Source organism: Elephas maximus, chromosome 16 (assembly GCF_024166365.1).
Source record: "Elephas maximus indicus isolate mEleMax1 chromosome 16, mEleMax1 primary haplotype, whole genome shotgun sequence".
Taxonomy (NCBI): domain Eukaryota; kingdom Metazoa; phylum Chordata; class Mammalia; order Proboscidea; family Elephantidae; genus Elephas; species Elephas maximus.
The window spans coordinates 67395912-67420807 of NC_064834.1; the positions used below are offsets into that span (position 1 = coordinate 67395912).

A 24896-nucleotide genomic window follows, 5' to 3' on the forward strand; every position below is an offset into this window, starting at 1 on the left:
GCTTCCAAAGTGAGCACTTCCTAAGTTCAGCCAGGGAATGCCCTCCACCCAACCCACCCCAAAGTAAACAAGGCATGTGTCTTCACAGACATGCACTTCGCCTGACTAACAAGTCCTTAGTCTGCCCTTTCCTGCAGGCCTGTCAACAGCTACTGGCCACAGGGAGGGTTTGTCGTCCAGGTTCCTGAAGGGATTTTCAATAGGAGGTGCTGCATGCTGGTGTTACCTGTTATCACTTGGGGAACATAATCTTTTGGTAACTGAATTTGTAAATTCTGATTAACTTGCCTTTGCCCATCCTTGAATCTCACTTTATAAACAGTCCTGCTCCTGGATTGAGAGGGCTTTATGTGTTTATGATAATTGAGGTGCAAAGCACACATATGCCAGGCTCTACCTATCGTCCCCTTTCCCTCCCACTAAGGGATGTCCAAAGGATAAAGCCTGGTTATAAAAGCCATGTTCACCCTGCTGGGCTGAGAGTGGAAGCTCTGGTGCCAAACGGTAAGTCCCAGCAGGGAGCTTGGCAGGGCTGGGGCAGCCAGGCTGCCACAGGTGACCTGGCCCAGAAGGGGGATGCCACTGCAGGGGAAGAACCCTAAGTCCAGGGTCCCAGCACACCACTGCCCACTCCCTGTGGATTGGGAGGCCTGGGCCTCAAGCTCCTCACCTTGAGGGAGGGCCCGTATGTGCTCAGGGCCCCCTGCCCTGTCTAGGGTTCCTCCCCCGCCAGCCTCATGCCTGTGCACGTGGGTGTCTATGTGTGTCTGTGTTTTCATCCATGTAGATGCTGCCCTCTTGGACCCTCAGCTTTCTCCTGCTGGCCACCGTCAGAGGTGAGAACACTGTTACCTACCTTTGGGGAGAAAGTGACCACGCCTGGGCTGGGCTTTGGGTAATGCAACCCAAGGACAAAATAATCATTATTATTAGTATCATTAGCTCAAGAGAAACAACAAGGTCTACCTCAGGGAGTATTGATTCTGCAGCAAACACAGGGCAACATGCTCAACACAGACTTTCTTGAGTGACCTCATGCTGAGTCCATGCCTCCGGCACAGGCTGTAGTGGCTGCAGGGACTGTCCATAGGCAGCAAGCGGCTGGGCAGTGGAGGGTGGGGCATCCTTTCAGGTCCCCCATCTCCTCCATTCCTCCCCATGGACAAGTGCATGTCTCAGCCTAAAGCCGCCTGGATGTGCTCCCCTGAGCACTCCCCGTCCCACCAGCCTGGCTAGATGAGCCGAACCTCCTGCCGGCCACCCCCACTTTCACCCTTCCCACAGGTATGCGATCTGCTCCTCCCACCTTCAATTTCTCCCTCTCCTCTGGCTTCCGTCCAAAGGAGATTCTGATACCCAAGTTCTATTTCTCCTAAAACAAAACTAGCCTCCCTTGCCACCCAAGCCCCCTTAGCGCCCAGCCTTTTCACTCCCTGTCTGTCCCCCGAATTCCTCACAAGACCTCTTTCCCTCTCTGCTTGGGCCACCTCGCCTCCTCTCCTTATTGTCTGGCCTGGGCCCCCCTAACCCACTGAGGGATCCTCTCCTCAACAGCAGACATGTTCTCTTCAGTCCCTGCCAGGGCTTTCCTCTGCATCTCAGCCCCTTCCCCTTTGTCTCCTGACCCTCCACAGCCCGCTTTTAACCTTCTCTTCCCTCCTGGCCCCTGAGACCTGGCTTCTGACAGTAGAAGTGAGGGTCCGCTGCTCCTCAGATATTTGCCACCCTTTCATCTGCTTTGCTTATCACCTGCCTCCTCCTGCCCCACAGGCAAGCACTCACTGCCCTCCAAGGTCACTCCCAGGCCATTTCTCTATTTGCACTTATTAAACTTGTTATTTTCCCACCCTAGACGCTTTGAATCAAAATCTCTGAGGGAGAAACCTGGGAATGTGTACGTTCAATATGCAGATACAGCCCAATGCCCAGGTGATTCTTATCACCACAGAAGTTTGGGGAACATTTGGCGAAGACAAAGACCAACATTGGCCTTAGCCAGACCCAAGCTCCATCCTGTCAGCTGGTTTGTGGAGCTGAGATGACTTTGCTCCTTTTCAGAACCTCACAAGTGTCATGTTTGTGCCTCTTCTTGCCCCAGGGAAGGAGGTCTGCTTTGAACATCTTGGCTGCTTTTCTAATGAAAAACCATGGGTGGGGATCCCTCAGCGGCCTCTAGATATATTTCCCTGGGACCCCAAAGACATCGACACCCGCTTTCTTCTGTACACAAATGAAAATCAGAACAACTACCAAGTAAGCACGGGCTTGGCAATGGCTGGATGGTGGGTGGACCGGGGCCTCACACTGGAACCTTTACGTAGCCATCTAGGGCATAATTCACTGCCATGGAACTTTCCAGATGATAGCTCCCTCGCCAGTGTTAGACCTAGAGCCATCGTAGCTCTTGCAATCATAAACCCTCATGAATCTATGGATGCATAACCCAGAAACACACATTCACACACAATTATGCTCAGACTTCAGGAGCTTTACCAGAGTAAAAACCCTGTTCTAGGGCATGGAAAGGAGCCCTAGTGGCAGTGGTTAAGTGCTTGGCTGCTAGCCAAAAGGTCAGTGGTTCAAATCTACCAGCCGCTCCGCAAGAGAAAGATGTGGCAGTCTACTTCCATAAAGATCACAGCCTTGTAAACCCTATGGGGCACTATGAGTCGGGCTTGGTGTTTTTGGTAGGGCATGGAAAGAAGTATGAGCAGCTTTTATAGGGAACCCAGGCCTGGTGTATCCCCAGGAGGAGGGAATACACCTCCACAAGGTGGAGGAGAGAAGTCCCTTGGGGGATGTAAATCCTTCTTAAGGAGCTAGAAGATAGATGGGGGAGAGGGGCTATTGAACCAGAAAAGACCCTCACAGCACCTTCCCTTCCCAGAAGGCCTCCTGGGTGGAAGCAGGACAGGGTTATTCCAGGTGGTTGGGAGAGACCAGGAGACAGTTTCAAGGCCTCCTAAGTAAGAACCTGCTAAGAATTCGATCAGCTCACAGCTGCTATCACTGACAAAGTTTAGAAAGTTAGGTGTCTACAGATCCCTGAAGTCACCTGGTAAGAGAGACTAGGTGACAAATTTCCCACTCAGTGCCCTCCGCAGAGGCTCCGTTTGGGCGTGGTCACTGAGTTGTTTCCAATTTGTGATCCTGATCCTTCTGCCTGCATCTTGTCCATGTGTAGTGGTGGAAGGAGGCCGTTTGGGAGCAGGTTTGTTTTTAAGTCTCACAGACTGGAGATCACTCCTCACAGCTCCACTGGGCTGGCTTTGCCCTCATGACCGAAGCTTCCGCCCAGACATTCTTCACCTTTGTTTTGCCAGGACTTCTTTGGCCATCTGGAGAAGCCTATGGATGTCACCTTAGAATAATCTTTTTAAAGGCATAAAGCAGCATACATAGAGTTACAAAGAAAACCAATTATGCTGAAAAATAACTATCAAAATATTTAAAAAATACAAATATGTAATCGAGAAATACATGTGCAGATACATTTCCTCATTAAACCAGACTCAAGGACTGGTCTAATAACTACTGTATCCTGAAATAGTAATGCATACAAAGGATATTTTGAGATATCTGCAACAACTGTGATCCAACATGAAAACGTCTGAGAACGCCAGTGGTGATAGGGTCCCAGGTGCTGCTAATATCACTGTACTCTGTTACCTACTTTCATAATTAATGCAAAAGGCTAAATTTCAGTTAGGGGTTAGTGAGCATAAAAAGTCCGTGAGCTTGGACTTTCTGAGTACCATCCGGGAACCCCAGGTCAGAAACTCTGGTTCTAGGCTAGCCCAACGTCGTAGGAGGTGAGCCCGTGACCTCGGTCTTACGGAAACTGGGTCTACCAGCCTGTGCCTTGGCAAGTCCAACATTTGAATTCACCTTTTCTAATTAAACCAGCTGATCACTGCCACAGACCCAGACACCATCAGGGCCTCAAACTTCCAACCAGACCGCAAGACGCGCTTCATCATCCACGGCTTCATAGACGAGGGGGAAGAGAGCTGGCTGCTGGACATGTGCAAGGTAGGGGCCACCCTCCTCGCCTGGCTGTTCCTGGTAAGAACAGCACCCAGCACACAGATTCAAATGCTATAGCTCTAAGAACCCTGAGATGGGAAAGGAAACACTCCCTGAAGCCACCGAGGAAAGCCTGGGTTCCCCGGGGCATCCGCTTCTAGGTTCTCCCAACCCACCACTTTCTAGCCAACTACCTCCTCTGAGGCTGAAGAGACCAGTGTCCACTAGGAAGCCCCAGAGGTGGAGACTATAGCAAACTACCTGGCATTTGTCTCTGATGGTTTATATAAAAACCCTTATGTGACATAAACTTTACCGGCTTTCTGATACCACTTTCTGCGATGATGGAAATGTTCTATACCTGCACAGTCCACATTAGTAGCCACATGTGGCTAGTGTGCCTGAGGAACTAAATTTTATTTTTTTTTAGTTAATTTAATTTAAATTTAAGTAGCCACATGTAGTTAGTGGTTACTGTATTGGACAGTACAGCTCTAAGGTTATTACGAAGAGTAGCAATGAAGAACTGTTTGCAACAGCCACTCACTGAGCACTCTGCGTTAATCACTTCATATTGCATTTAATCTAATCCTCCTAGCAACCCTGTAAGGATGGTGTAATTATTGTTCCCATTTCAAAGATGAGGAAAATTAAGGCACAAAGGAGCTCAATACTTGCCCAAGCTTGAATCCAGAGGTGGAAGGCAAAACCAGGTCTCTGTCCACAAGATACCACAGTCCCGTGGGGAGTATAGCAGGCACTGCTCGTAAGGGACTCACTGGACTGCACTGGGACGGACCCCCAAATGGCCTCTGCCCTCAGACTTCCTGCTCCTCTCAGGGCTGGAGTGTTCACACTTGGCTCCTGAATTCCAGGGATAGGCTGGAGGCCCGGGCAGAGGGGGAGGGGTCTGCCAGGATTCCCTGGCCTCCAGCCAGTCTCAGCTCACCCCCCAAACAACGTGCTGCCCAGGGCATCCCAAAATGAGCAAAGGGTGGGCAAGGTCCTTTCTGGCATTTGCTCGCCCACCCCTTGGGGAGTCACTATCTGTGCTTGAGCAGTAGCCTGCGGTCACACTGTGTATATAATATAAAAGATACATTTATTCATAAGAGTTGTGACATGTCTCTGTCCGAATTTTATTTTCTTAGGCTTTGCCCTCAAAGCCTTATATCTCCAACCAAACTGTAGATGGAAACATAAATGCAGCACCCCGCAGCTTCAACTACCTAGTGGAGGGCTCAGTAAACTGTTCCTATAAAGGACTAAGGAGTAAATTGTTTTAGGATTTGTGGGTCACATGGTCTCAACTCAACTCTGGTATGGTGCAAAAGTAGCCATAGACAATATGTAAACAAATAGGCTTGGCTGTGTTCCAATAAAACTTTATTTACAAAAACAGACAGATTTGGCCCTCAGGCTGTCGTTTGCTAACCAGTGACCTAGCTAGTGATCTTTTTGACCTAACCAAAAAAGCCAGCGCTGTCTGGCCGTGTCAATAACCATCTGTGAGACCTTAGACAAGTCACTTACCTATTCCAAGCCTCAGCTTCCACATCTGGTGAGTGGAAATAACTATACCCAGGTGGCAGGGTTGCAGTGGATATTAGGTGGTGAGGGGTATGAGGAGTAATAAAGCTCTGGCACAAACTAGGTGCTTGAGGAATGTGAATTCCTATCTCTCGGGTGTGCAACCTACGGCTGTTCATAAACTGGTTTTTCCCTCTTGAATGTCTTCCCCAGAACATGTTTAAAGTGGAGCAGGTGAACTGCATCTGTGTGGACTGGAGAAAAGGGTCCCGGACATTATATAGCCAAGCTGTCCACAACATCCGGGTCGTGGGAGCGGAGATAGCTTTCTTAGTACAAGTGCTGTCGGTAAAACCCTGCCTGGGTCACGTTCTACGGGTAGGGACAGAGGGAGGGGCAGGGAAGGACCACATTGTACCAGAAGCAGCATTGGGACCCTGTGGACAGGGGCTGGAAGCCAGGTAGCCCAGATTTTAACCAAAAAAGGACTTTGCTGAGAGGAACCTTCCTGCCCCATGGATTTTCCTGAACACCCCAGACCCCATCGTTACCAAACTGTGGGAACTGAAGCAACCTATTTCACCTCTTAGGACCTCAGCTCCTTTCCGGCTGTTCTGGGGATAAAAGCCCCCTGGGGTGCCCAGCAGTTCTCCTCCCGGGAGATGAATCTTCACTCCCAGGCGGTCTGCGAGGGAAGGCCCTGTGCATCCTTCTGGAAGGCCTTCCCAGAGAACCCCAGAGCCCCCCTCCACCCCCAATACCCATGATCTCCTAGACAGGCACAACCCCCGGCAAGAATGAGGGAAGGGAACCTGCTGTGGGGTGATGGTGGGAGCAGGGAGACAGTCGTTCCTGCGCTGAGCGGGAGTGCAGTTGACGCGGTGGCCGCTGGTCAGCACTGTTGCCCCGCGCACGAGCCCGCCATGGGACCCGCAGAGCACGGACCCAGGGGCCCAGGGTCCGTTTAGAACCTGGCTCCTGCACCCGCATCCCTGCCAGGGGCAGGACTCCCCTCCCAGACCAGGCCCATCCTCACCCGGTCCTCTGGCGACCTGCGCTACTGCGCAGCCTGAGGTTCTGTCCCTCCGCAGACCGAGGTGGGTCAAGACCCCAAGAACGTGCACCTCATCGGCCACAGCCTGGGCTCGCACGCGGCCGCGGAGGCGGGCAGGAGGCTGGGGGGCCTCCTGGGCAGGATCACAGGTAAGGGGCGCGGAGGGCCGGCCGGGCACCGGAAACCCCGGGGGAGGACCCCAAAACACGCCGGCGAGGGGACCCAAAACCCGGAGGTGGGGGGCCCAAAACCCGGGTGCAGGCAGCCGAAGCCGGATCCGTGCACTTCCCAGGGGAAGGCTGCCCCTACTGGTCCTCTGGGAACTGATTTTAGGTAAGATACTCATCTTTTTTTTTTACTCATATGTTGTACATAATTTTAAAGTGTATTAAAAATATATATAATTATAAATAAAAATACATTTAGAAAGAAAAGAAAAACATAAGTAGAACCCTAAACACATGACTTCAGAGCTCTTAATTCTGGTGTATGGCGTAGTGTAAGTAAGTCACAAGTGAGCTGACTTGAACAAAAATTAATTCATCAGTTCCACAGCTACTGTGCCAGGCACAGGCAGAAAATGAAAGAGGATAGCTGAGACCTGCCACTAGGAAGTGCTCGGTAAAGAATGAATGAATGAATGAATGAATCCCTAGGCAAAAATGTATGCCCACAACACACACACACAAAAAGGCAAAAATGTATGCCCACAACACATAGGCATAGACTATTTATTTTGTGCAGCCAAATCAGTACCCAACTTTGGCAAAGAGTTTAATTCAACGTTTAATGAGTGCCAGCTTTGCTCATGACGCTGTGGTCAGCACTGGGTAAAGGATGAGGGGATGATAATGATAGTTGGTGTTTATGCAGAATTTCAGTTTGCAAAGTCCTTTCTCTTACACCTTTTCGTGTGTCGGGTAGTTTGTTGCCACTATTCCCACTTTCCAGATGAGGAAACTGAAGCTCAAAAAGGTCAGGTGTTTGACCTGGGGCAGAGCCATGGTGGGATGTAGGTCACTGAGTCCTGTGAGCCTCACTCCTCCACCCCTGTGCTTCTCTTTGAAGATGAACTGGGCCTGGCCCCTGCTTCAGGGAATTCACAATCTAGTCTGGACGGCAGACAGCTAAGTAGGCAAAGAAAATTAAAGCAGAATTAATAATTGCAAAATAGTCCTCTACAGTGTGGATGGAATGGACTGAGAAAGGGGAAACTAAAATTTACATGTTAGGATGAAGGGGATCTCACTGAGGAGGTGGCATTTGAGCTGAGTCTTGGAGGAGAAAGATTTCGATGAAGTGAGAATGAGAAGGGCACAGCAGGCTAGGGAACAGCATAAGCAAAGACGCAGAGGTATAGACTGGGCAGGGCTCAGGGACTGGGGAGTAGCTGCATGGAGCCAGGGAGCTTGCTGTCTCCAAAAGCAATAGCCAAACAATAACATGTGTGAGTAAAAAAGGAAAAGGGGAATGAGGGGGCAAGGGCACCACCCGGCTCCTCCATGGAGCCAACCGCTGGGGATGTCTGACTGCTCTTGGACAGGCAGTTGCTCTGCATCAGGTCTTTCTGTCCAGCCTGTCTCTCCTGGGTAGATGGGGAACTATAGACCCGTTCCTCAAACCACAGATGCTGGGTCCAGGGCCCTTTGCCCAGGAATTGTCATGCCCAGTTTGTAGGTAGAGGGTTTAGGTCCCAGGTTGTCTGTCTATCTCCTCCCTTTTAGGGTTGGATCCGGCAGAGCCGTGCTTCCAGGACACACCTGAGGAGGTTCGGCTGGACCCATCTGATGCCATGTTTGTGGATGTGATTCACACGGATTCTTCTCCCATAATCCCTAACCTAGGTGAGCTCCTCACTCCACCTCCTGGTGACCAGGGCTGTAGCCCAGGTGTCCCCTCCTACCACACACACATGAATAATGCTGGGGTGACATTCAAAATGGTTAACACAGGAATGGCTTGGGCACCCACCAGTCAAAATGGGTGCCAGCAACAAATAAACAACTAGGCAGTGCCCGCAGTATCAGCCTGCAGTCCCTAGAGGACAAGAAAAGCACTTCTATAGTCTATCAAAGGCATTGCTCAGTCTTCAAACCCTCCATCCTTCCCCAACCTGCCATTAAACGTTATGGGGGATTTTTTTCTTACTTCTTTTGTCAAAGCTTTGGTTACAGTTTGTTTTGTTGGCGATTAAATATATCCCTTTTTCAATCCTTCTAAAATCAACGTTCTCTTTTTGATATTCCCCTGCATAAGCATTCATTCATGAAACTTGCCACTAAAGGGTATTTTTTTAAATGATGATAATAATATCACTTAGTGTTGACCAGGCACTGTGCTGAATGGACATTTTCACATATCACCTCATTGGTCCCTTGTAACAACCCTGAAAAATGGGTACGATTCTCACCATTTTGTAGCAGAGGAAACTGAGGCTCAGTGAGGTTAAGTAACTGCTCAACATCACGAAGGCAGTAAGTGGAACCAGAATTTGATAACAGCTATGTGTGCTCTGAAAGCTCACCAGTATGCTATGGCTCTTGATACAATGTTCTATAGTCTCAGTACAACATAGAAATTAACGTTTTAAAAAGAAAAGAGTAATAAAAACTGCACCAGGTTGCACAGTTTGATATGATTCTACTGCTACATACTGGTATCAAGGGTACATCAGTATTGCCCAGGGCCTCTCCAAGACAGGCAGACACACATACACACAAACACATAAGTGCACGCATGCGTACCTCACCCAGAGCCCACCCTCCCCTTCTCTAGCTTCCTTTGCCCACTCCTCCCTCCTCATTTTCTAAGTGCTCATCTTCTAGAACTTTCTGCAGAGTGGGGGCAGTGGTGGCTGTGCTGAGAGGGGAATTTGCTGAGGAGGCTCTCGCTCTGGTTGCTCTGCAGCCGTGACCTAACTTTGGGATGGCTTACCTCCCTGCTCACTTCTGCTTCCAATCTTTCAGGCTTTGGAATGAGCCAAAAGGTGGGCCATTTGGATTTCTATCCCAATGGAGGAGAGCAAATGCCAGGATGTGAAAAAAATGTTCTGTCAACCATCGTGGATATCAATGGAATATGGGAAGGTATGTAAGTTAAAGAAGTAAGGCAGCAGCTGCTCCATCTGGGGAGAAAGCAGAGTGTACAGCTGGGCCTTCATGATACTGAATTAGCCACCGTTTATTGAGTGCTTGTTCTGTGTCCTGGAGGCGCAGTGATTAAGAGCTCAGCTGCCAATCAAAAGGTCGCAGTTCGAATCCACCAGCTGCTCCTTGGAAACCCTATGGGGCAGTTCTACTCAGTCCTATAGAGTCGCTATGAGTCAGAATCCACTCAACAGTAATGGGCTTGGTTTTGTTTTATTCTGTGCCAGCCATTTTCACAACAATGTCATGAAGCAGTTACTCTGAGTAGCTCTATTTGACAGGTAAGAAAACTGGGGCTCAGAAAAGTTATATAACTTGCCAAAGGCCACCCTATACTCAAGTCCAATTTCTGGAGGCAAAGCCCCAATCTCATCTTCCAGCCTGTGCTGCCTCCCCCAGTTTACCAATGTGCCAGCCCATGCACAGAGGCTGGACTGGCACGTAGGCAGGATTCCAGCTCTGGCTTTGGCCGTTAGTCCTGCTTCAGCTCTTGCTCCTTAAAGAACCATAGGACATAAGCAAAGATTTGAAGGGCTTTGAATTTCTTGCCATTTGCTGTTGTGAGGTCTTAGAGATGAAAAGGGAATGAGTGAGAAGACAAAGGCGGTATGAGCTCTCTGGCTTGGGGAGCACGTGCTTGAAAGGGGGGCAGCCGGACCCTGGGAGACCCATGGTGGCTCCTAGGAGCTTTGTGTGTGTTTCCATTTATCCGAGAGAGCAGGCTCAGTACCCCTAATATTGTTGTTGTTAGCTGCCATTGAGTCAGCTCCTGACTCATGGCGACCCCACGCAGAATGGAATGAAACGTTGTCCATTCCTGTACCACCCCTGTGATCTGTTTCAGATCGAACGGTTGCGATCCACAGAATTTTCACTAGCGTATTTTAGGAAGTAGATTGCCAGGCTTTTCTTCCTAGTCTGTGTTAATCTGACAGCTCTGATGAAACCGTTCAGCATCATAGCAACAGGCAAGCCACCATTGACAGACGGCTGGTCAGGAGGCCCACTGGCCAAGAATCAAACCTGGGTCTCCCACATGGAAGGCAAGAATTCTACCAGTGAACCATCACTGCCTCTGTTGTTGTTGTGTGCCATCAAGTCAATTCTGACTCACAGCAGCTGCCCTGTAGGATGGAGTAGGACTTCCCCATAGGAATTCCAAGCCTGTAATCTTTGTGGAAACAGACTGCCACGTCTTTCTCCTGTGGAGCCACTGGAGGGTTTGAACCACCGACCTTTTTGTTACCAGCCAAGCGCTTAACCACTGAACCACCAGGGCTCCTCCACTGCCCCTGTACACCTAATATTAGATGGCATCAAAGCCCCATCACATTAGCCGCGCTTTGGCTCGTTCTTCCTGCTGCCCCTCCCCTGAGACTAGGCTTTCCCACTCTCCTCCCTGAAAGTGGACGCTTCGGGCCTATAACCAGTTTATTTCAGTCTTTATTTTTCTGAGCCTGGAGTTCCCAGAGGCTCGGGACTGTGGCATGGGCATCCCAGACACCCCAGCATCCCACTCAGGGCCCAGTAAGGTCTGTTAAATTGAGTCAAATGGCCTTGGGTGGTATTTTAATATTCCTTTTTCTGCTTAAAGAGCTGAGTCAATAAAGCAACAGCCACAAGCACAGGCAAATAATCAGAGTCTGACCCCTCCTGAGCTCCGCACCAGGTAACCTCAGGCAAGACGTGGCTGTTCCGCGCTCCTTGAAAGAACCCTACAGTTACAATAATAGCCGCCCCCTCCCAGAAAGGGCGAGCAGGCACACATCATAGAAACAAGCCCAGGTTTAATTAAAGAGGCAATTTAGAGGGAACAAGCCCGTGAACTCTGCAGTGTGTTTCTATTGTGTCGAGCTCCGAGCCATCAGGCGCTGGGCATTGAGGAACAATTAAATCCACTTTCTCCTCTATTATGGGATCCCCTGGGCAGCAATTTGGGATGAAAGAAACAATTAAGTTAGAAACAGGTTCTGCCGTCTGGTAAAGAGCACCGGCGTGGGGCGTGCAGAATTCGACTTCAGCTGGAAGGCGCTGGGCTGTGGGGCCTGGTGGGGCTGGCTGCTGTGGACGGCTAATCCCCTGGGCACAAAGAGGAAGGATCCTTTCTCAGAGGCGGTGAATAAAGCCCACCAGACCCCCTTCAGATGTGTGCAGGGTCACCATGGACTACGCCATTGGATGTTTTCTACCAAGTAGCTGGAGAAATGGAAAACAATTTTCCAAACAAGATGACTTTGGTCTAAAGACAAATCTGGTAAATAAAGGACAATGAACAAGTGGCCAGAGGGCACAGTGACCTTGTTCTCCACAGCTCTTACATTGTGGCTGGAACAGGAAAGAAGAGGAGCAATTTCTCAGTCTGAACCCACAGGCACAGTAAAGTTGGTTCGTGTGAAGGGCCTACTCGTGTGGCCCAGAGTTCTCACACTGCAGCCTATAGACAGGATGGAGCTCACGGCAGTGTCTGGCTGGCCTTCACCGTGACTATTTTAAACACGGGAATGCATTGCCAACATCGAAGCAGAGAAAGATTTTCATATAAAACTGAAGATTCTGGATTCTCATGAAAAATCAGAAGATGAAGGAAATCTGGGTCTATCTTTTAACATGGCAATAGCTGGCCGAGCTGGGTAGGGTCCCCTTTAAAAGATGACACACGCCCCCCTCCTCTCTCTCTCCCTCAGCAATCTTCTCATTCATTTCCGTTACCTGTCTGGCCCCTGGAGGATTGGAGAAATGCACTTGTTAAAACTTATCACTCCTCAGTCGGGTGGCCAGTCCTGAATAGCTCTCCTCAGCAAATGGACACAATGGTGGGAAGATTAACTTCCGTTACGAAACAAGTTCCTGAAGCCCCTACTTGCCTCTAAGTATGTCAAAGTCAATGACAGAAGTTTTGAATGGTGACCAAGGCGCTCAGGAATGCTGACGCCGTATGCGATTCCTCACTTGGTCAGAATGGTTCATGCTCCTAAGCGACGTGCCTCTCGGGAGCTCCCGTGGTCTTTTCTTTCCCAGGGACCCGGAACTTTGCAGCTTGCAATCACCTCAGAAGCTACAAGTACTACTCGAGCAGCATCCTCAGCCCTGACGGCTTCCTGGGCTACCCATGTGCCTCCTATGATGAGTTCGAGGAGGTAAGTCTCGCTGGGATCCTCGGAAGATGCTGTTGGTGGTGTTTTTGTCTCTGTGGCTGAGAACAGGGCAAAGAGATAGAAGCTGGCAACTTATGAGGGAGGATGTGGGACTTGCTGAGCCTCGCAAAGTCGTCCTCGGGGCACAGGGTGGGCAGAGAGGAGACCACACATACCCACCTGTGCTGGACTGTCCCCCGGCTCTCCAGCTTCGTATTTTGGAAAATTTCAAATCTACACATAAGTTGAAAGAAGCAGACAATGAATACCTGTACAGCCATCACCTGTTGTTATCATCTTTGCTACATTTGCTTGGGCTCATTCTCTCTCTGTCTCTTTCTCTCTCTATATATATACCTACGAGGTGGAGGGGGCAGTCAGACATGCCTCCTCTCTCCACCATCTTTACCAATTCTGACACCAACTGTCCCTCCCACGGCACTCTCTACTTCTGTGCTGGGTTCGATAATTCATTGCATTGGCCACACAGAACTCACAGACATACTCACGATTATGGGGCTTATTAGGGAAGTAACAGGTTACAATTCAGGTTCAGGAACACTCAGGATACAGTTCTTCCATCAGGACAGCTTCTTCCCAGTGGTGCCACAGGCACGCCTCTTTCTGGCCTCTCAGCCTCTGCCCTGCTCAAGCAGGTATTATAAAGCTTTTTAGCTCTGCCAATAATTGCCCAGAGATACCCCACTCCACCAGTAAGCCTCGGCCCAAAGGCACTCAGTTTTCTCGCTCCTTGGGCTGGGAAGCTCGTAGTGCCGTCTCCTGCCAGTCTCTCCTGCTAGTTATTCTTGCTGCTGTTTCTCTGCCACTGCTTCTTGCTGTCTGCAGTGTTATAGCTCTCTCTCTGTCTTCTGATTCCAGCAATTTCTCAGCACAGGGATCTTGGGTCCAAAGGACATGCTCTGCTCTTGGCTTTCCTTCCTTGGTGGTGGTAGGATCCTCTCTTTCTTGCCTCTAGGATGGCTCATTTCAAGCCCAGCAGGATCACAAAACTGACCAATTCCCTTGGTGGACCACAACCACCCTATTTCCACAGTCCCACCCAATCACTCCGGTGGGAGTTACAAAGACCATGACTAGAAAGGCCACACATAAGCAATCCATCAAACTGTAGTATATGTAAGAGTATATATAACCCAGTGCCATCGATAATATATAGAAAATATAGTGTATATATAGAGAGAGAGGAGACCTGGTAAGACCAGTGGTTAAAGCTCTCAGCTGCTAATCAGAAGGTCAACAGTTCGAACCCACCAGCTGATCCATGAGAGAAAGAAATGGCAGTCTGCTTCTGAAAAGATTTACGGCCTTAGAAACCTTATGGGGCCGATCTGCCCTGTCCTATAGGGTCACTATGAGTTGGAATCAACCCAACAGCAATGGGTTTGGTTTTGGATTTATATATATATATATATAAACCAATACATGCCATTGTTGAGTTGATTCCGACTCATAGAGACCCTATAGTGATTCTATAGGTCAGAGTAGAACTTGCCAGGTCTTTTCTCCCATGGAGTGGCATGTAGGTTTGATCCACCTACCTTTTGGGTAGCAGCAGAATGCTTAACCATCGTGCTACCAGGGCACCTTATTTACATATATATTTACGTATGTCTTTGTATGTGTGTATATGTATGTGTGTATATGTATGTGTGTACATGTGTACATATATGGGGGGGGAGCCCTGGTAGGACGGTTTATAGCATATACAGCATCCTGGAGAACATTGCTGCAACTCTGTAAAGTATTACCACCTAGCTGGTGCTGTAATAAATTAGTCTTTAGGTGGCCATTCCATCATTCTATCAAGCTAGCTGCTTCAGGATGATGGGAAACATGGTAAGACCAGTGGTTAGGCTCACTGTGGCTAACCAAAATGTTGACAGTTTGAACCCACCAGCCGCCCTGTGGTAAAAGATGTGGCAGTCTACTCCCATAAAGATTTTCAGCCTTGGAAACCCTATGAGGCAATTCCACTCTACCCTATAGGGTTGCTACGGGTCAGAATGAACTTCACAGCAGTAGGTTTGGTTTGGGTTTTTTTTTTTTTTTTTGGCTTGGTGTGTATATATACACATATTCTTTCTATATATGTATATATATATATATATATGGAGCCCTGGTGGTGCAGTGGTTAAGAGCTTTGGTGAGCTACAGCTGCTAACCACAGGTCAGTTTTGGATATATATATATATATGCACACACATATATAATATATGTATATAATAGACATACATCTTTTCCCAAAATTGTGTGACAGTGAATTGAAGACCTTATGACATTTTACTCATAAATACTTCAGCATTCATCTCTTAAGAACAGCATTGTTCTCCAACAGAACCACATTCAAGAAATTTCACGTTTGATACACTAATGTCTTCTAACATATAATCCATATTCAGATTGCTCCAGTTGTCCAAACAATGTCCTCTGGAGCTGTCTGCCTTTCTTTCCTTCCTTCTTTCTTTCTTTCTCTCTCTCTCCCTCCCTCCCCCTCTCTCTTTCTGTCTCTCTTTTCCTCACATTGCATTTATTGTCTTATCTCTTTAGTCCCCTTTAACCGAGAACAGTTCTCTTCATTTTTCTTGGTCATTGATGACAATGATAATTGTGAGAATTCCAGACCAGTTGTTTTGCAGAATGTCGCACAATCTGAATTTGTTTGTTCGCTTCCTTGTGATTGAATGAGTGGTGTTGTGCCCTGCCCAGTGCATCCCAACCAGAGGCATGTAAAGGTAGTTTGTCCCACTATTTGGTGATGTTAAGTTTGAGTGCTTAGTTAAGTAATCAGGGAGCAGGGGGAGGCAGATGGTGTCTGCCAGATTACTCCATCACGAAGGCACTTTTCCCCTAACTGATCTGTGGGGTGATACTGTCTCCCAGCTGCCTTTCACCCAGTGAAAGGTTTGAGCTTCTATTGATGATCCTTATCTGAATCAATTATTACATTTGGGGTTTGCAAAAGTTTGAAATTTAAAAATTTTTTCTCAAAAGTGAAATTTAAAATGTTTAGATTCACATTTTTCCTTTCAAACTACACTTTCTCCTCACTTATCGATTATTTTGTTATCCAACATTTCGTATTTACGACAATAGTAAAAAATCTACTATCCAACTATTTTGCACATTAACATGACCAGTGGGACATATAGTGCCCATCTACATTTCCACCTCTCAACGTTATTGGGAAGCTGCTGTCCCGCTGACAGTATGGACCTGTGTAACTGTTTGAAATGAAAGAAATGGACACTCTGGTTTTGCATAACACCAATTTTGTATAATGGTCTGGTCTTTAGAACCTAACCATGTCAATAAGTGAGGAGAGGGTATAATGAATGTTGACCTTTACACTCTTGGGTTGAACCCTAAGGTCATCAGGACACTGTATTCTAGTTCCAAGATCTGTTGCGTGATCAGTGAGTAAAGTGTTTTTTTTTTTTACTACCTAGTTATATTGGGGACATGGGGACATGGCTTCCAGCACTTGTCTTATGCTCTACAAATTACAAAATAGCTTTCCCCTCAGTGCAGGATGGACATGGTGGTGATGGACAGAGGACGAGTGGCACTGTGGAGTAAAGTGCTAGCCTTATCTAAAGGGAGGAAATTGCCTCTTCCAGTCTCAAATAATGAACTGCCATTAGGGAAACATCAAATGGGAATCAAGTAACCTGGACAAATATTTCACATTGTAATGAAAATGCTCACAGATCTTTTCTTCCTCTCTTCTTCTGAAGTAACTTGCTATTTATCCCATTTACTTCTCCCTAGAGATTTTCTCTTGCATTTCCCTTACATATTTTAATTTACTGTTTCGTGAATATGATTTGTCTCCCCAACTACACTCTAAGTTTTCAGGGTACTTCTGTGAGTACCCTTCAGGGCCTAGCAGATTTCTATCTATAATACTGAGCATGGACAGATGAATGGATGGGAGGTCAGTGGATGGATGGATGGGGGGGGCCTGGGGGGGGTGGGGGGGTGGATGGATGGATGGATGGATGGATGGATGGATGGATGGATGGATGGATGGATGGATGGATGGATGGATGGATGGATGGATGGATGGATGGATGGATGGATGGATGGATGGATGGATGGATGGATGGATGGATGGATGGATGGATGGATGATGGATGGATGGAAGAATGTGTCGGTAAATAAGATGATGAATGAAGGATGAGTGGGCACCTGGATGGTTAAATGGGTAGATGAGAGGATGAGTGGTTGAGTAGATGAATGAATAGACGGCTGGGAAGATGGATGGAAAGATAAATTGGTCAAATAGTGAGTGAGTGATTAAGTCAAAGGTTTATCACTAACAGACAAATTATGTTTTTTGGTTTTTGTTTTGTTTTTTACTAGAGCGAGTGTTTCCCTTGTCCAAGCGAAGGATGCCCCAAAATGGGACACTATGCTGACCAATTTAAGGGGAAAACCAGTGCTGTGGGACAGACTTTTTTCCTGAACACAGGAGACAGTGGTAACTTTACCCGTAAGTTTCTATTTTACTCATTTAAAAAACTGTTGCAAAAAATTTTTAAATGTATACCAGCCGTATTGGTAAAGGATTGTGCTGAATGATAGTATTTGTTTACCTCTGAGTCCCTCACTCCCTCCTAGAATCTGGATTCCTGGGCCTCCAACTTCATTAAAGGAAACCATCAGTCACATTTCCCCTTTCCTCTCATCTGCAAGGGATTTGGAGCTTGGGATAAGAATGCTTCCATGTATCTATATGTTCATATAGATACATATATATATATACGTACATAAATGCTCAGAGAATGATCGGATCACAGCTTTGCAGCCTCAGCACTATTGACAATTTGGGCGAGAAAATTTTTTGTTACAGGGAGCTGTCCTGTACATTATAGAACGGTTAGCAGCATCCATGGCCTCTCTCTACACACTATAAGCAAGTAGTACACCCCAACACACCCCACCCCAGCTGTGACAACCAAAAAGTTCTCTAGACATTGCTAAATGTCCCCTGCAGGGCAAAATCACCCCCAGTTGAGAACCACAGGTCTAGATTAAAGATAGAAGTCAAACTGGATACCTCAGAGAAGAACCTGGAATGGGGGTGGGCAGATAGGGTGCTGATTAAGGAATGTTTTTAACTTTGTGTTGTTTTGCTTTTGAGACTAGGTCTATTGCATGTGAAAATAGCAAAAAACTAAAATGAGAGAGAGAGGAGTTAGGTGATTTATCCAAATGGCAGTGCCACAAACATCTTCGCTCCCTGTGGCCTTTTCATGTACAGATGTGTATCAAGGGTACACATGTCCAGCCACCCATTTGCCTACCAGGGCATGCACCTTGCTGTATTGGTAAGGGATTGTACTGAACTATACTATTTACTGCCATCTGAGTCCCCCATTCCCACCTAGAACTGGATTCCTGGGCCCCCGACTTCATTAAAGGAAACTGTTAGTCACATTTTACCTTTCCTCTCACCCATGGGAGAGTCAGACCATGGGGTCCTTGTTTAACAAGATGAGTTAGTTAATTGAAGTGATTGTATTTCTCTGGACAGGTTGGCGATACAGGGTATCAGTCACACTCACCGGGAAAAAAAAACTGAATGGGTACATCAGGATTGCTTTGTATGGAAGTAATGGAAACTCAAAGCAATATGAGATTTTCAAGTAAGTCAAATATTAAAGTGAAATGAGCATACTTTCCATAATAGATTATTCACACGCAAGAAAAGGGGGGGGGTTATAAACTAGTTTATAATCCAGGCATCTGTAAAACAGAACCATTGAATCCTACAGTATCAGAGCTGGAAGGAAATCTTAACTCGTCACCCATTTTACATATAGGAAGGTTGAGGCCCAGAAAGCAGGACACATTATATAAAAGGAGCCATGTGCCAACTCCTCTTGGAATGTCAATCACTGCTTCTTGACTTACGTTTTAGGAATATCAAATTCTCTTCAGGTTAGGCACGTCGACTACCCTTCACCCCACCACACACTCCATCCCCCACCCCCAACTCTTACTCCATGAAGCGTAGGGCCCCATTCTTGTTGCTGTAGGAGGTTCAGCACTGGGCATAGTGTGGGCACACGAGGCGCTTGGTAAATATGCACTGGATGATTGCATAAGCTATGGTATAAAATTAGATTCTATTTTTGCACTAAATTTTACATAATAATTTTCATGTTCGGTTGAAACTATTTGACAATTTCTTGTGCTACATATGAAAACCCGTTGCTGTGGAGTTGACTCCAACTCACCTTCACCCCATGTGCGTCAGAGTAGAACTGTGCTCCATAGGGTTTTCAATAGCTGATTTTTCAGAAGTAGATTGCCAGGTCTTTCTTCCGAAGTGCCTCTGGGAAGACTCAAGCCTCCAACCTCTTGATTAGCAGCCAAGCTCATGAACAGTTTGCACTACCCAGGAACTTTGTGCTACATATGAGATGCTAACAGGTGGCCTCAGCTGACCTGCATGCAAATTTAAGCATGAGACACCACATAAATTAGTGTTGTTGTTGTTATGTACTGTTGAGTCTGTTCCCACTCCTATCAACCCTATAGGACAGAGTAGAACTGCCCCATAGGGTTTCCAAGGAACGGTTGGCTGGTGGATTCAAAGTGCCAACCTTTTGGTTAGCAATCAAGCTCTTAACCATTGAGCCACCATGGCTTCTGTAGAGTTAATATGCCACCTAAATACTTGACTCCCCTCTAGGGGCAAACTAAGACAGTGAAAATCTAAAGTTCAGTACTTTTTAAAGACATGTTCTGCACAAATACATTTCTGTTTGGGCTGCTCCTGAATGTGTACCTAGTTACTGGAAGCATTCACAGAAAACCAACAGCAGCAGCCACTGTTTGGAGAAATGATACATTGTTATCACCCTATGTATCCATATATCCAGCTGATGTAACATTTTATGTCTATATTTTCAGAGGATCCCTTCAACCAGATGCAAGTCATACACTTGACATTGATGTGGACCTCAATGTTGGAAAAATCCAGAAGGTTAAGTTCCTCTGGAACAGCAACGTGATAGCTCTCTTCTCGCCCACACTGGGGGCTTCCCAAATCACGGTGCAAAGTGGTGAAGATGGGACTGAGTGCGTGTCTTTTACTCCATCAAAGTCTGTTAATTTATATTTATTTATTCATTTGCATACGCATCCATGCATCCAATCTGTCTTGGTTATCTAGTGCTGCTATAACAGAAATACCACAAGTGGATGGTTTTAACAAAGAGAAGTTTATTCTCTCACAGTCAAGTAGACTAGAAGTCCAAATTCAGGGTGTCAGCTCTAGGGGAAGACTTTCTGTGTTGGCACTGGGGGAAGGTACTTGTCATCAATCTTCCGTTGGTCTAGGATCTTCTCTGCACAGGAACCCTGGGTCCAAAGGATATTCTTTGCTCCCAGTGCTGCTTCCTTGGCAGTATGAGGTCTCCTTTTCTCTGCTCACTTCTGTCTTTTATATCTCAAAAGAGATTGATTTAAGACATAATCTAATCTTGATGATTGGGTCTCATCAACATAAGTGCTGATAATCCCATCTCAGTAACATCATAAGGATAGGATTTACAACACATCACATCAGATGACAAATGGTGAACAATCACACAATATTGAGAATCATGGCCTAGCCAAGTTGACACATATTTTTAAGGGACACAATTCAATCCATGACAAAATCACCCACTTACTCATCTATGTATCCACCTACCTATTCATCCAACCCCTATCCACTTAGCCAATAACCCGTCCACCATCCATCCAGATTCTATCTTTTCCTCCTTCTGGCCATCCATTCACTCTCCCATCCATCCATTTATCTGCCCAGCTATTCATCTCAAATCTTCCTGTATCCATCTGCTTTACTTTGAAAAATCAAACATAATTTCCCTGAGGCCAAATTCAATGTGGCAGGGGCAAGGCATATAGACAAGAAACTGGCAAATATGAGGCTATTTTATTTTATCTCAAGCAATAGGTAAAACACCTAGGCAGTGCTTAGAGGAAATTTCTGAGTTAATTTCAGTGGGTGTGCAGTTATTCTTATAAATTGGTTTGTTTGGAGACCATGACATGAAAGCGATATGGAATGTACTGGAAACCGATTTCGTGGTGGCCCAAGCTCTTCTCTTTCTGAGGGAATAGAATCTTGCTTGGTAGGCAAAGGGAGGGAACATAACTGCTTTTCAAATATAAAAATATGGAAAGGGCATCTTAAAAGAGGATAATAAGAAAAGGTTACGGTTTAAAGGAAAATTTAGGTGCCACCTCTCAACTGCTCTCATTTTAAGATGAGGAAAGTGCAATTCACAGAGTCCAGAAATTTGTCCAAGGTCACACAAGGGAGCTAGTGGAAAGAATATTGGACTTCCCTATACGTTCTGAAACACAGAACAGATCTTGCTCAGCCAGGACTTAACTTTGCTTGCTTTGAACTAGTAATAACCTCAGTCCTTTGGTATGTTGTTGGATCAGGTGTGGTTGTGCCATTATTTTACATACTCAAGAGCCGAACACAAGTGTGACACACAAGGACTTGGAGCCAGGTCTCGTGGTGCCCCGTTGTACTCCTTTCTCTGTATTGTGCAGCTCACACAGGCAGATGGGGAACTGAGAAGTCCATAAGGCCTGGCTGTGGAATGTACTTTGGAAAAGTTGAGGTTTCACTGTTTTAGGTAGGGATGGAAAGGGAAGTTTTTCTTTTCAAGTACACTATGGACCACACACTATATAGTCCAAACACCCAAGTACCTGCCCCATATCAGGTTTTCCACATGATGATCTACATTCTGACGCCCTGAGGGAGGGCTGGCTGGCTTGGCCACACTCTCCCCCTGTAGCCAAAGACACCAACAAGGGAAGGAGGACCCCAAAGCACCTGCATTTCATGGCTCGGTGGGTGCCTTAACTTGACCAGGCTCTCACCCTCTCAGGAGCAAAAACCTTCCATGATCTTTTTTTTAAAAAAATAACTTTATCGAGATATAATCCATACACCATACAGTTCACCCATTTAATATGTACAATTCAATGGTACACATTAGCTGTCGGTATAGTCAAAGTTGTGTAACCACCGCCACAATCAATTTCAGAACATTTTTATCACCCTATAAGGAAACTACATACCCATTAGCCATCACCCGCAAGCCCCCTACCCCAGCGCTAGGCAACCACTAATCTACTTTCTGCCTCTAGATTTTTCTATTCTGTACATTTCATATAAATAGAATCATACAATATTTGTGCTTTTGTGTCTGACTTCTTTCACCTAGCAAATGTTTTCAAGGTTTTATCCATGTTGTAGCATGTACCAGGACTTCATTCGTTTGTATTGCTGAATAATAGTCCATTGTATGAATATGCCACATTTTATTTATCCATTCATTATTTAATGGACATTTGAGGCATTCTAATGAATACTTATGTCCCAGTTTTTTGTGTGGACCTATGTTCTCATTTCTCTTGGATTCTACCTAGGGGTACAGTTGCTGGGTCACATGATAATTCTAGGTTTAACCTTTAGAGGAATCTCCAGGCTGTTTTCCAGTGTGGCTGCACCATTTTATATTCCCACAAGCGGTGTATCTTCATGGTCCTAACTCGACAGGGAAAGTCCCCCTGGGCAGCTGGGAACTCATTCCCAGGCCTGAAGCTTCAGGCCCACTGGAGACAACCTGAGTTCAATAAAGCCTTGATTTGACATGGCTGATTCACTTTGTTTGTTAAGAGCCCACAAGGAGGGATTTTCCTTCAGCAGATTTGTTTAGGGAAAATCACTGCCTGGGGTAACAAAGATCTTCAGTGACAGCAATCTGAATTATAGGAAAAAAAAAAAAAAAATAGGGGCTTGGCTAAATGCTGTTTATTTATCTGAGATCACATTTCCACAAGCAGAAGGGCCTCATGCCAAAAATGTTTTTTCTCCACAGGTATACATTTTGTAGCAGTGACACTGTGAAAGAAGAAGTTTTACAATCTCTTTACCCTTGTTAAAAAGGTGGTGCTGCTCTTTTATCTCTGTGGTAATAAATTTTGTGATGCACTTGGTTTGACATTGTGATGTTAATTTAACATTGATGTATAATTCTTCTCCATGTTCTGGTGTCACATTTCAGAAATGGTTACTAGGACTGGAGCCAAGCTGGCCACACGTATTGCCTGGGAGTTCTCACCCACCTACTTCTGCCACCACTGGGGAGCTTTAGGAGAAAATCCCCATGTCCAGGCCATACCCTAGATCATCAGAATTTCTGGGGTAGGGCCAGGCATCAGTATTTTTTAAAGCTTCCCAGGAGATGTAGAGCAAGTGTTGAGAACCACCATGGGTGTTTCCATCTAAGCCTTTGTAATGAACATTCTAGTCTTCACTCTTACTAATTCTCATGGTATAATATCAGGTCAAACACTCAGCCTCTGGAATCAGGCAGAGCCAGGCTTGACTCCCAGCTTCCTCTCTTTCTACCTGTGCAGTCTGCTTGGTTACTTAACTTCTCCAATGGCAGCACTTACCTTACCCTGCTGCACAGGGTGATTGTAAAGAATAAATAAGATAAGGCATGCAAAGCACTTAATACAGTGCCTGGCACACAATAAATAGGCAACAAATGGAGAAGGAAGGGCTGGCAGACACCAGTTGTTCTTTAAAAGTAACAGAGACACCAAAGACAAAGAGAAAGACAAGCCATCAGCTCAGAGAAGGTATTTGAAATGGGCACAGCAGACAAAGGATTAGTATTCAGAATATATAAAGAAGAGACCAACCCAAGAGAAAAATGGACAAAGGACATAGCAGGCAATGAGAAGCCTGAATAATAAATAGATTATGAGATTCGATCTCACTAGTAATCAGGGAGATACAAATTAAAGCAACACAACGATCACACCCATCAGATTCTACCCATAATTTCAGCAAATAAAAGAATGAACTAGGACGATGTATCAAAATAGCTAGATCCCCCAAATGCCCTGCTGAATGTCCTTGTTTTTCTCAAGCAAGTGTCAGGAAGTTGCCAGATACAGAAATTATCATGTATGTACATTTTGATTGACAAAATGCTACTACTCACTGCCTATATGGTACAAAGTATCCAAACATAGCCTAGAAGGATGTTTAGAACACTTCTTTATCAATAGGGTCATATTTATTTTTCATTACTAGAGAATTTGAAGCAAATATGATAAAAGTTTCATCTTTGCTAATTCCAGGTCATGGTTATAGTGGTATTTGTCTACGTTATTTTGTTGTTGTTGTTGTTATTGTTTTAATTTTTTAGCCAAATTTAAGAGAAAAGGGGGAGAAAGAGACAGAGAGGGGCTAGAAGGGTTACACAGTTGCACAGATGGATGAAATCTGTATTGTGGAGTTCAGGACCTGTGGCTGCTGGGAAGGGTCACTGATAAAAGGTAACTGAGTGGGTTTCCCCAGCTGAATGCCCCCAAGATGGTCCCATGTCTGTATTTGAATTCAAATCCCGATTTATCTGCCACTGTTCCTGAGACACAGCAAGAAGAGCCTCTTTCTCTTGGGGACCTGTATCTGCAGCATCAAAGCCCTCCATCCTCAATCTCTCAGTCTTGCCACCTGTCCCCAGCATCATGCTTCATCCCTGTACCAAATGGCACTACTAGTGAGGACCACACCCAGGACTAGAGCAGCACCCTGCTGGAGCCAATCTAGACCACAGTTGTATAGGCAGTTTTCTGTCTTAGTATAACCTGCCCTGGCACAACCCACATAATTCTACAAAGATCTCACTGATTCCAGATGTTAACAATAACAGAGGTGCAATTAAAAAAAAATCCCCTGTTAAGAACCAGGCATCTTCATCCTGTCTTTTCAGCCTCCACTGGGGGAAATAAATGAAAACTTTACAAAGCCAATTCATAAAATGTTATGTTAAATGAACAACACATTACTTTTTCTTTTACTAGCTTTTTAATGCTAATAGTGCCATTTATTCCTGACCTTCAGAAATATGAGATATTTTAAAT

The 24896-nt window shown here is 46.0% G+C and overlaps 1 protein-coding gene across 1 annotated transcript; it reads left to right on the forward strand.

The window, feature by feature from the left end:
* The first annotated feature begins 484 nt into the window (after positions 1–484).
* Positions 485–22972, forward strand: LOC126059869 (pancreatic lipase-related protein 2-like). The gene is made up of 13 exons (XM_049855879.1): positions 485–504; positions 788–836; positions 2099–2253; positions 3907–4032; positions 5770–5904; positions 6648–6759; positions 8335–8454; positions 9577–9696; positions 12775–12893; positions 17274–17403; positions 18448–18559; positions 19833–20000; positions 22835–22972. Exons 2-13 carry the CDS (start codon positions 788–790, stop codon positions 22896–22898), a joined length of 1410 nt encoding a protein of 469 aa, XP_049711836.1. The 5' UTR covers positions 485–504; the 3' UTR covers positions 22899–22972.
* The last annotated feature ends 1924 nt before the right edge of the window (positions 22973–24896 follow it).

Bases quoted from the DNA above. Each gene is read 5' to 3' on its own strand.
- LOC126059869 (XM_049855879.1), top strand. From the start codon at position 788: ATGCTGCCCTCTTGGACCCTCAGCTTTCTCCTGCTGGCCACCGTCAGA. The intron at 18,560-19,832 runs GTAAGTCAAATA...CTATATTTTCAG, and splicing joins AAGCAATATGAGATTTTCAA to AGGATCCCTTCAACCAGATG. The intron at 20,001-22,834 runs GTGCGTGTCTTT...TTTTCTCCACAG, and splicing joins AGTGGTGAAGATGGGACTGA to GTATACATTTTGTAGCAGTG.